Raw genomic sequence first — 11950 nt, 5'->3', positions numbered from 1 at the left:
AAATTCCTGATCGTGTAAATAAATAAACTTTGAGATTTAAAATGTAAGCACTGTGGGTGAGATAAAACCTAGCAACTGCACTTGACATCACGGCAGAGCAGAAGGCCATATCCTGTCTTCGTGTTTTGAACAAACCTCGCTGTTACGGTTAACAGATTTGCTGATAAGTTTGCGGTCTGTATATATTGGGCCAGATTGGGTGATCGTTGCGTAATGGTAGACGGAATTCCGCTATAATTTACATTGGATAACTCGTGAATGATGAATGTCAGGAAAGTGATTCGATCGTAAGGTCTGTAGAGCTGCACGTCGACTAATGCAGATTTTGGGCATCTTTAAAAGTAAAGTGCGTTGAAGTGATCAGTTCCATTGCCAGTGAGTTCCAATGGATTCCTTGTTTCATGGGCAATTAATGCTTTTGTGTAACTATTCTTTAATCGATACAATACCGCTTTTAAAGAATTTAGCAAAATTATTGCAACGATAAAAGGCATACATTAACCTTTAAAACCAAGTATAACCGCTAAATGTCAACTGAGGACCCAAACATACGAAGACCTGTTGAAAATCACTTTCAAACACTAATTTACAGCTTTCTGTAATGAGTATGTAACCGACTTTGGAATTTTATCCAAAGAACCTAAAAGTTACAATTGACTTCAGACTATTCTAGAGGGCATTTGAAGACTCTGACAGTGAAAGAGTCCCGGGATTCTTAGCCTTGTCTCGTCAAAACAGCTTTGCCATAAAGTGATACACAAAAAACTCGCAGCTTGAAAGAAATAAGCCGCTGTGATACTTGGACATCGCGTGTTTAAAACCACTAAGTAAGAAATGGAACTAATTATAAACTTCAAATAGTTAACATATCACGCATTGCTGACTTGGCGTGCGTATAATTATTGTACCCATGATAGACAAAAAAAGGGGTGCAAGAGCATACAATGGCGTTTCCATGACCTCTTTTTAAAACGTTATTTTAAAAAGTCACGCTATATTTTACTTTCTTTCCTCTCTTCTTAACTTTTAAAAAATCTTAAGCATACAAAGTTGGTCAACTTTACTGAAGTCGAGTCCACTTAAACAATTGAACTTTTACAGTAAGTTTTTTTTCTCGAGAACTTTGTTCTCGTGACGTTTTGCGGTTTCACTCACCCCTCCTGCCAGAATTTAGATATTTCATAGTGCAGTATGGGTTTACATTATCGTTACCTTATTTTACGTTGGTAACTAGTATCAGTCAGTTCACTGACAAACCTAAGGCCCTACGGTGCGCTTATTCTAACCTCAGTCTCTCTATCGATTAGTGCTCCCTTTTTCTGGTATTTAAAGCTACTTAAAGCTTCACAGAATGGAAAGTCGAGACCCTCAGCACAGAAGTCGACTGTTTAAATCCTTGCTCCTCGTGCTGATTTCGGCTTGTCTCTCCTATCTACAAAATTCAAGGCTTCATCAAATCAACAGAGCAATGGCCAATACAATCGGCTCACATACTTAGGAAAGTAGCTGGGTTCTGCATGATCAGCAGCGCAGTGGTGTGGCTCGGATTTTTCTAGAGGTACACAAAGTTCTCAGTTTTAGATCACCCTAACCCGTCTGCTAAATCCTCTCCATACGGCAGCATTTTTTATGCATTTCATCTTGCAGGAGCTTTGGTTAACTGTGGTCTCAGGACCATGTTTATTTTCAAATGCCTTACTCTGTCCAGATTTGTGGGCCACAGTGCATACTGCTGCTGCTGTAATTGTGTATTTGTTTGTTGTTGTTGTTGTTTTTTTTTACAACAGGCAACGAGAAAAAATTTACGGCTTCCACATATTGGCGCACAGAAAAATTGGGGAAGGGAAAGGTAGGGATGCATGAGTTTGTTTTGAAAATTTTTTGACGTCAGTCAAAGCTAAATCACGTACATGGGCGATCGCTATCGCTTATTCACCGTCTGTTTATTTATTTTCCTTCATTTTTTGTTTTTGTTAATCTTCCTGTCGACATTTTTTTCGTTGAGCACGTGTGTAATGGCGTGCAGGCGCAGGTCGAGGTCCAGTAGCTATTCCCTGGATCAACTTTCTTATTCAACGAAAGCTGGAGGAAAAGGAGAAGCGCCACTGCCTAAACTTAGTCTTTGGATCATGGTATTTTAGAAGATTTTAAGCTCTTTTTTAACTATTCAAGGAGCTCTAGATTCTTTAAATCTGCTGTATTAATTGGCTATGCCTTATATCTTTAGTTATGGGCTGCTGTCAGCAAACCAATTGAGCATGATGGCTTTTCCTCATCATTAAATATCATACTTTCACTTCTGATTAAAAAAGAGGGAAAAAAAGTTGTTCATATTTGTCAAATGCAATATAAAGTGACTTTTAAGTGAATATATGACCAATGGTAGGTGTGTAGCATGCGTGACAGGCATTTCAGTATGTGATGCGCCGTGCGAAAGAGGAACCGAGGTCAAAAGAGAAAACAAGGGGAGAGGGGCGGCGGGGGGAGTGGTGAGGGGAAGAGACAGAGTGCTAGAGAAAAAAACGAGTATAGTAAATATAGTATGGAAGCAACTGGTGTCTCTTTTATCCCAAGAATGATACGAAGAAAATAAAAAGCGTTTCATTTGAATACAGCACACTTCAAACTATTTGTATTTGTATTTTCAGACAGTTAGATAAGGCTTGTACCGGTAATTACGATAAACCTAGTAAATTTTACTGCCGTCGATGGGACTTTTTACCTAACGCTATAAAAATTTTGTTCAAATACGCATAAACCAGACATATGCACGTCACTGATAGTCCTCACCCTGCTTTAACATCGCAATTGATCACCAACCTCGTGAGCGAAGTTACAATTTGCAGCCCGGAATCGTGAAGTAACCCTAGCGAGAAATACCGCGGTACTATTGAACGTCAACTTTATTCAGAACAGACTTGGCCGTTTTAATTTGCTAAAACTATGAAGTTTTGAAGAGACATGGCTTCGAAATTCAAGGAGATAGGTTAGATTCTACGATGCGGACAACGAAGGACTCGTGTAGCCGGCTTCCTCAATCTCCCAATTCATTTCTTTGCAAGAATGCAAAAGGCCGCTTGCTTGACCATGTCACATAACTCGTGAGAGAGAGATAGTTTGGGGAAAAAAAGAGGGAATTTCATTTGGTGGCACTTGGGCTGAGTGGAAAAAAAGTTTGAGAACCCCATTCGCAACATTAACACTATAGTTTTTACCGTATGTTCATTTATTACAAATAATTAAGGTATTAGATTTCTATCTTGGCTATGTGGTAATTTAATAACGCAACGTACAGAAAACTATTTTGAGCCTATTAAACGTTGGCCTGCCATATTATAAACTACTTGTTTTCTCATACCGTTGAAGAATGAAATAGAATCACAAGTAATAAACATGTTTTAATGAAATGTCCATCCTATTTTCTAACTGAACGGAGTAAATTTTGTTTGCTTTTATTCTTTAGTAATGTGTTCTGTTTTTATGTTGGTAACTGAGCTCACATTGTTGAGGTTCCTCTTAAAATGTTCTTAAACCAACTGGGGAATTGCACTGTTTTTAGGCATACTACTGATGAACGGTTATGACGGTTAGATACGTGCAGAAGAACAGTGTTTTATATTCTGTCCCCTTTCAATCCCCAAGCGAAAACAACTTCTTAGCAAAGTAGTAAATTCACAAAACTGGTGTCATAGAAAGTATTTTGGGGAATCTGTCATTTGATAAACACGCTACTGTGCGTTAACTCCTGTAGTTTACTTTTAATGGAAACTTCCGTATGTCAAGATTGAACTAGCTGCCATTGCCAGAAGTAAATACACGCTTTCGCGTGTAGACCAAACATGCGCAGAGCTCTTAACGTAAGGTTTGCACACGCCATGCGCAGTTGTGTTGCTGACTCCAGTGGGCATGTGAGCATTTTTGCCAGTGGTCTCGAAGATTGGTTCAAGCATGCTCTCATCGCTCATCTCAGTAGCAGCAGGCTGGTTGTTCACCGAGTTGATAAAAAAAGGCCTGGAACTGCTTTCGTCTTTACTCCTGAAATAAATAAAAAGATATTTCTGTCTTAATGGCTTCTAATCATGAACACAAATTATATAAACTTAGAATCGAGGCCAAAATAAGCTTGGTCAAAAGAATATCTTCTTTTGGGACAGACAAAGCGGGCGATACCGAGCTTATGCGTTATTGACCAAGCTTGTTCGGTCAAGATGGCTGTATATTGCCTCGTCCTTTTTTTGCATTTGAATTGACCGAGACAAATTCAGGGTCAATAAAAACGCAATTAAAAAAGAACGAGGCCAATATCTAGCCATCTTGACCTAACAAGCTTGGTCAATAAAGGATTTGTTATATGGCCAACTGAAAAGAACTTTTTCTTCTTGCGGAACCAACGCGGAAAATCACGAGCAGGCAAGATGAGCCCATCTAACCCGCTCAGGTAGCCAATCAGAACGAAGGATAAGCTTCATCTTGCCCGCTGGTTGTTTTGCTGCCAAGGAGACTAGCCCGCTGGCGGATTCAGCCATGAATAAAGACTCATTTTCCCCACTCGGGTAGCTAATCAGAACACAGCAATTGCTTCATCTCAGCCGCTCGTGTGGTGCCAGCCATGTAATTTTGTTGCCGTAAAATTAAAATGAATTAAAAAAAAAAAAGAGTTCCCTATCTTTTTACCAGTCTCTTTCTTTCGTCAATAGTTATATCCAACTGAGGCTGTGTAGAAATGGTCTCTATCAAAAACAAGCCCAGAGAGTTAAATCCCTTTCTGAGCGCGAGGTTTCAAAGCACGAAACAGCGAGAGTGGTAAAAAAATATATATAAAAATGCGAACCAAATTCAGTCGAGTTAATGGAAAAAAGAATTATCGAACACCCCTTACCTTCCGATGAATATCAAGTACTTCAACATGTTGAACGCATGGTAATCGTGAGAAGATTCATCCAAGCAGATTCCTTGGCCATGACCAAAACCTTCCAATTGAACATAAAGTGGTACGGAGCCACCCTTTAATACGCATATCACCTTTATATTAGCGCTATAGAATTCTGAGCTGCAGTTGTACGGGGGTGTAGTTGGAAGAATCGTAGCATTCACAACTTGAGGAGCCGAAACTGTCGCATTGCCAGTTGCGTTAGACGAGTTACCACCGCTGCTTAGAACCAGAGCTGTTGTTGGTAGAGGTGTTGGTTTGAAATAACCAGGCTTCCAACAAGGGCTGGATATTACTTCGCCATATATAACGATATCAGACGCAACTGCTCGCTCGATAAGACTCTTACGCTTCCACGTTTTGTCTTTTTGGGGATGTTTGCAGATCGCTTCGCTTGAACTCAACAAAGATGCCACAAACAGCGCTGTTAAGACTACTGTTTCTTTGCGCATGAACATGTTTCAAATAATTCGATTTCGTGGCCTTCAAATAACACCAGGGATGGGAAGAAATCAGTTCTATTTTTTGCTGAGAATACAACTGTAAGAATTCTACAGCTTGAATCTGCTTTAGTGTTGAATAATTTAATATGTTGAGTGATGCGTCTGTAAACTCCAAGATTTAACAACAACCTGCTATTTAAGGTGTTGCCATATGAAATTTTTATATCTTTCAATCATTAATGTAGAATACGTTTGCTATTTGCTAGTATCAGGTTCAAGTTTAGTGCATTACTCAAATCAAGAATCAAGTCCTTTGGAGAGAGAACTTCTCAGTAACTTAAACTCAATTCACTTACAATTCACCTCCTCAGTAACTATATATTGACAGTCCACCTAAACAACCCGAAACGCAAGGCAAATGTAGAGATCAGGGAAAGATTCATTCTCATTTTCCATACTATGAAAAGTCGACTGTTAATTTCCGTTCCTTTATAACGGCTTCATATCATATGTACTCCGCCTTCGTTGCTTTTTGTTAACAGTGATTGCTGAAGAGCAAGGCATGCAGCTTTCAATTTTTATTCTCTTTACTGCGTCAAGGCAAAATTGAAGCACCCAACCAAGCCCATCCCGGCACGATTTAGGTTAGATCATGCGCACATACAACTGAAAAAGCATTAGTCCTCCAAGGGGTGCTTCGAGACTTGTGCTGGAGCTGGAAAAACGCGAAGGGCAAAGTACCATGGGAAGGTCAAGAAATGCAAATAACGCTGAATCAGTTGAATCACAATAGAACCATAATTATTACAAACCCTATCTCGTCCCCAGGGTACTTTGTAAACTCTACTGATGAAGGGCCAGGCCCGAAACGTTTGGAGAAAAATTCAAACTACAACACGGCACTTTTGTTCATTATTTTTCTCTTTTTTTGTTGAACATTTCCTTACTACCTTTTTTTTGTAGGCTACAAGCCGAGAATTCTGGAAACGGGTTTCATTGTCCTGTACCGTTCATAGTAACATCTCTTATACAAAACTTTATTATGAATGTTGCCGTTATTAATATTATTATTATTATTATTATTATTAATTATTATCATTATTGATATTAATATTATTATCGCCTTCCTCATTATTTTAAAATGGGTTACAGTTTCGAAGTTGCATGGTGTTGTTTTAGGGTGTATTACGCACACGATCTATTAACAAAGTAACTACTGGTGAACGAAAGGACGACCTCTCTTAGAATCAATAAACGCCAGCAAACGGTAGCTCGGAATTGAGGTGAAAGATTCCTTTCCGTACAACTGGTGATTGTAGCTACATAGCATTGAAATTGCTTTATTACAGTCATCAAGCCTTGCTCTCTCAAACTCTTTATTTCGAATTTCCTCACAGAACTTACAAGGTGGTTTTAATGTCATAGCCAGCTGATGGGCATTCTTCTGAAAGCAATTCGACAGTAAATACCTGTGTTTGTTTATTACACAAAGATTTTCTTATTGTTCAGCTACAAAGTGAAGTTGTCAAAAGCACGTCAAAAATAAAACTACAACGAATCTGGGTTTTAACGCAGAATACTAAGTGAGAACCAGCATACAAGGTCAGTGATGGCCTATCAGAGTTTACAACGCCTTTCTAGCAGCATCTTTAGCAGGAGGTTTGCCATTGTGCTTATGCTCTTTATCCGCTACCTTGGAATCGTCCCTTAATACACGTTCTCTTGTCGTGTCTCGTAAAGAGTTTTTTTTCTATTGGAAGTCCACTGATTTGAAATTCTTCACATTAACATCAACACGCTTAAAAGCACCGCCAGAGTGACCGAGGTAAGACAAATATTTCCTGCGCCCGCAGTATAGGGTGTACAGATGCTGTGGGTTTCGTTAGCCAGCACTCCAGCGGGATAATGAGCATGCCCACCAGCCACAGCAAAGACAGATTGAAGTATCCTCTCGTCTATGATCTCCACTGCTGCGAACTGCATGTTAACGTGGTGTGGCCAGAATCCGTCAGAATCGCTACCTCCTTCATGTCTACGTGACAAAAGAATTTTAATGAATGAAACACACATGGTATAAGATTGAAGAGATAGGTGGGTGTCAACTTGTCTAACTAAGTGTGACGAAATCTTTCTAGAGCTTTAATTGGCTTCTTTACAAGTTTTTAACCTTTTGAAATAATTTGAAGGTCTATTCCCTTCTACACATCAACCTTTGACAGTTTTAAATCATGTTAAACATCACTTCCAGCACAGAGCAAAATATATAATTGCCTCACATTGAAAACGACACCATTAAGGCAACTCAGAGACGAGAGACTATTGTAAACTGGTTGGCGGCGTTTACAACCGTTTGTAGCTGAAAATATTTCTGAAATGACTTTGCAAAGATCAAGAATAGTGAGCTTTATCAAACAATTTTATTTTTACAATTGTTTGGAGAAATTGGATGATAGTCTTCTCTCTTTACATGTGAAACCTACCCTTAGGCGTTTGTAACGTTTCCATTAACCTTCTCACACCAAAAAGGGTCCATGATTTTTTTTTAATTTCATTCTCAGACAAACTGAAATCACATCCAATATCGTGACAGGACGGAAACTGCGATACTAACTGCAAGTGCGACACGTATTACAAACTGAAGGACTTGAAAAGTAAATATTACCACTTAAAAACCGATTTACTAAATAATTCATGATATAACAGGTGGAATATAAGCAAGAGATAAAGTACCAGTTTAAATGTGTTTTTGCAACCATTTTCCAACTCTTAACTTATCTTTTTAAAGCTTTCTTCAATTTTCAAAATTCTTCAATTATTTAGAAATAAGAAGTCTGCTGATGAAGAGAGGATCAGTTTCATATCAGATGGTTAGATTCTAATGGCTTCTCTAAGCTCTTGTGTCAAATTAGAGTTCGTACGTGCAAGGCACTGCATAAAATACAAAATGATCCATATCAGTCACCTTGCATTATTGCTTTCTTTTCCTCGTTTGAAGAATCTATCGATAAAACTTTGCCGAAACCTAAATGCACAATGAACTGTATAGTTGGAGACATAACTCTTCAAATTGAAAGGGTAGCCAACTTTGTCAACTTTCGTACGATCATCCCTTTGTTTAAACAAAGGGGGAGTGTAAATGTGAACGGAAGAGTAATATTTAAGCAGAATGAATACTGTAATGAGAAAGAAAATTAAAACTTACCGTCCCAAGAAGATAAGGTAATTCTTTCCTTTGTAAACATGAAAGGAGTGGACATTCTCAATGAAAGTGTACATGGAGCTGCTATATGCACACATCCCAGGCCCAACACCCACAGCTCGTAAATGCACCACTCGAGGTACAGGACCTCCTTTGATTACACAGTGGACTAAAACCGATACATTGTACAGCCTGCCAATGACGCAGACATCAGTCGTATTTAACTCTACGTTGTCGGCACCGGGCGGCAGTCGTTGAAAACTGCTTGATGAATTAGTCGCGTTAGCAACGGTCGGAGCTGCTGTAGTCTGTTGGTAGATGAAGGTCGGTTTCAAGCATGGACTTTCGGTAACGTTGGCATAAATGACAATGTCGGACTCTGCAGCTCTCTGCACTAACGACTTGGGTACCCAGTATGGCATTTTGTACTTACGTTCGCAAAATGCGTCTGTAGAATGCAGCACAGACAAGGCGCAAATAGACGCAACGAGAAAATACATCTTGAAATCAGATAACTTCCTCCTTGGATGTTATGTTTTGGAATTCTTGAAGTACTAACTTAACTGATGGAGTTTTCAATTTTTAAAACTTTTTCAACTAAACTGCCTGCTGAATTTCAATAAAAGGACGTAGTATATGTGAAGATTTGGACTAAAACGATAAATGGCCATGGATAAACGATAAATAAATGGCCACCAAAAAATCCTATTTTATAGACTGACCAATAAGGTGAGCAAAATGAGTCTAGGTGCGGCAAAACTCGTTTATTATTTATAATAGCTACATCACCTGCTCCGGAGGCATCTTAAATGTGTGTCTGTTCCAATACAATTTATTGGCGTTTCAAAACGAAGGAAATGATTTCTTGATAGTCTTAGCATTAATGTATGATATAGTGGCGTCACTGGTGCAAATAGCAATGGCGATAAATCAAAGGTTTATTAGTAGCGTATATTGACAGCTAACACAAACGGTTCAGAAAACAGAGATAAGACTATAGGCAAGTAGCTAACGCTGTGCAACTGGGTGGATGTATGCAAAAAAAAAAAAACAAGAAAGAAAGAAAGAAAGAACGAAAAACTGAAAGTACGAAAGCATGCAGTAGGGTTTGGGAATGGTTATCAAAAAAGGCGAGACAAGTTAAACCTTTTTAGTTTAGTGTTTGTTTTTTGTTTTTGGCAGGTGTTACCCCAAGGACGCACGCGCGCAGCACCATGACTAGTAACAACATCAAATTCGAGCCTTTTGGCTTTGTCATGAGTCCACAAGTACGTCTACGAGGCCAATCGCATCTTCAGTTATTTAAAATTTTAACCGGTGAATTCATACATGTGCGTGACAATTTATGCACTTTCTATACGGATGTCCGCTATGGACTGTGGTGACGCTATGTGCCATATAAAAATATCTCCTTAATTAAGAGCGGTTTTCTGTAAGGACCGACTAAGGGTATGCAAGATAGAAAAATCCGATTTTCCCAAACTTTGCCAGAAAGAAGGCCTTGATGAACTGTTTCTGAAAATATAACTTTCGGGTCGTTTGGGGTTTTATTTATTTTTTAGTGAATTTTTCAAATTTTGACCGTTAACGCCGGCTTTAAACACGCCGAAATATGCACTTTTGCAGAAGCTCCCATTAATAGCTTGAAACCTTTCATAAAAAGATTAACCAAGCAAATCAAACTATCGTCTTTTCTCAGATTATCGGTGTCGTCAAATGCAAATAAAATGTAAACGTGAAAATTTGACAGATTTTCTAATTTTACACCTTTCAATGGTGATTACAACAGCAGTATTTTGGCTAAATTCAAGGCCTAAAAAAGCACTCTGGTACATCGCTTTGACCAACAAAACTATACTACGAGGAAATATTATCATTTCAACTAAACATCGATGAAAAAAAAAATTGGGGTAAATGAAACGGCGAGTTCTGAGAGCGTTTTCAAAATGGGTTACCTGGGCCATTTTTGAGCGACCTTTTGAACTTGGAACGGTTCCAAATTAGTGGAAATAGAAACCCAGAGCTCTTTAACTCCGATTTTCCTTTCCATGATGAAGCCTGTTTCCTCATTTCTAGCATATTACCAATTAAGGATACTAGTCTTTTCAATTTCTGGTACTGTATTCCCTAAAAAAGAGAATTTGGAAAGTCAAAATATGAGTTTGCTCAGGCGTTTGCGGTTTGTTTACCAGTGAAGTAGAAATCGATTGTCTTTGTACTTACAACACAAATAGGTGATCAGCTACAAGGTTAATCAATTCACCAATTGCTTATAAAATACTTCCTACCTTACAGATCTTTTCCTGGATCGAAACCACAGCACTCATTGGATAAGTACGAAGAGATCATCGAACTCGCGCGCTAACACAATTTGCATAAAAACAACTGACCATGAAACGCCACAGTACACCCAGTCAAGTGTACTCCGGAACCGCAAGTCTCATTATATTTTTAGCAATATTGCGTGTTTTGTACTATACTGACAAAAGGCACGGGATATTTCTATAATAGATACTTAAGTGTTAGGATAATTCCTAAATAATCGTACTTACCCTGAATAGTGCTGGGTAAAGTCTCTGAGACTCAAGGTAAAAACGACGCGCAGGAATAACGGACCCCGGGGGTACTCCCTTATATGTGCCGCTGGACCGGGTATGGTTTTTGAACTCTCTGTTCTAAACAGGGTATATCATAAACAGAGTATGTATTTTGCAATTTGTTTCTCCTAAACAGGGTCAGGGTTTCAAATCCTCAGCGGCTCACATATACCCTAGTATTGGTCGAGTAACCCCCGGGTTACGGACCCACAAAGACAAATTAAACAAAACTTGTATGGATCGATTCTTTTCTTTCGTTGTCAGCAAAATCCTGTAAGAATTAAGGGAAAATCTAACATCGGGTAGATGAGCGCAGATTTAGGAAGCGCTCGTTAAATTAACAATGTTTCTCTCACATCTGCTCTTAGTCTTATACGATCATAACGCTTCCCGTTAATTCTACGTATAAACATCGTCAGTTTAAGTGATTATAATACGAGTCAAGTTATCGCTTTGCTTAGAAGTAGTAATTGTAATAATACAATTATTTTCGAACAAAACAATAGATTTTAAGATCCGACGACACGGTCCGCGGAGCGAAGGGGGGAGGGGGGATTGCGCAAAATTAGGAATGCGCAAAAGTATGAGGTCACCAGTAGGTACAAGTTTAGAAAGAGGTCAGTGTGTACATAAAAAAACTGGAACTGAAGCTTTTTTATACGTGATGAATCTGACCAGCTAAAATAAACCAGGTGGGACATTTTTTTTCCAACCATCTAGAAAAACGAGATGCGGCCCCTCCTGACAACTGTTATCCAAACTGTTAAGAGTAATTTGACTC

At 38.8% G+C, this 11950-nt stretch overlaps 2 protein-coding genes across 2 annotated transcripts; both read right to left on the bottom strand.

Moving 5' to 3' along the window:
• Positions 1 to 3298: 3298 nt before the first annotated feature.
• On the bottom strand, positions 3299 to 5519 carry LOC140927010 (uncharacterized). Its single transcript, XM_073376674.1, has 2 exons — positions 4880 to 5519; positions 3299 to 4035 (listed from the first exon to the last, which is right to left on the bottom strand). The coding sequence occupies exons 1-2, from the start codon at positions 5386 to 5388 to the stop codon at positions 3759 to 3761; spliced, it is 786 nt and encodes a 261-aa protein (XP_073232775.1). The 5' UTR covers positions 5389 to 5519; the 3' UTR covers positions 3299 to 3758.
• Positions 5520 to 6941: 1422 nt separating this feature from the next.
• On the bottom strand, positions 6942 to 9204 carry LOC140927009 (uncharacterized). Its single transcript, XM_073376673.1, has 2 exons — positions 8576 to 9204; positions 6942 to 7405 (listed from the first exon to the last, which is right to left on the bottom strand). The coding sequence occupies exons 1-2, from the start codon at positions 9070 to 9072 to the stop codon at positions 7153 to 7155; spliced, it is 750 nt and encodes a 249-aa protein (XP_073232774.1). The 5' UTR covers positions 9073 to 9204; the 3' UTR covers positions 6942 to 7152.
• Positions 9205 to 11950: the final 2746 nt, after the last annotated feature.

The sequence above is a fragment of the Porites lutea genome, chromosome 2 (assembly GCF_958299795.1).
Source record: "Porites lutea chromosome 2, jaPorLute2.1, whole genome shotgun sequence".
NCBI lineage: Eukaryota > Metazoa > Cnidaria > Anthozoa > Scleractinia > Poritidae > Porites > Porites lutea.
This window is presented reverse-complemented; position numbering and strand designations above follow the sequence as displayed.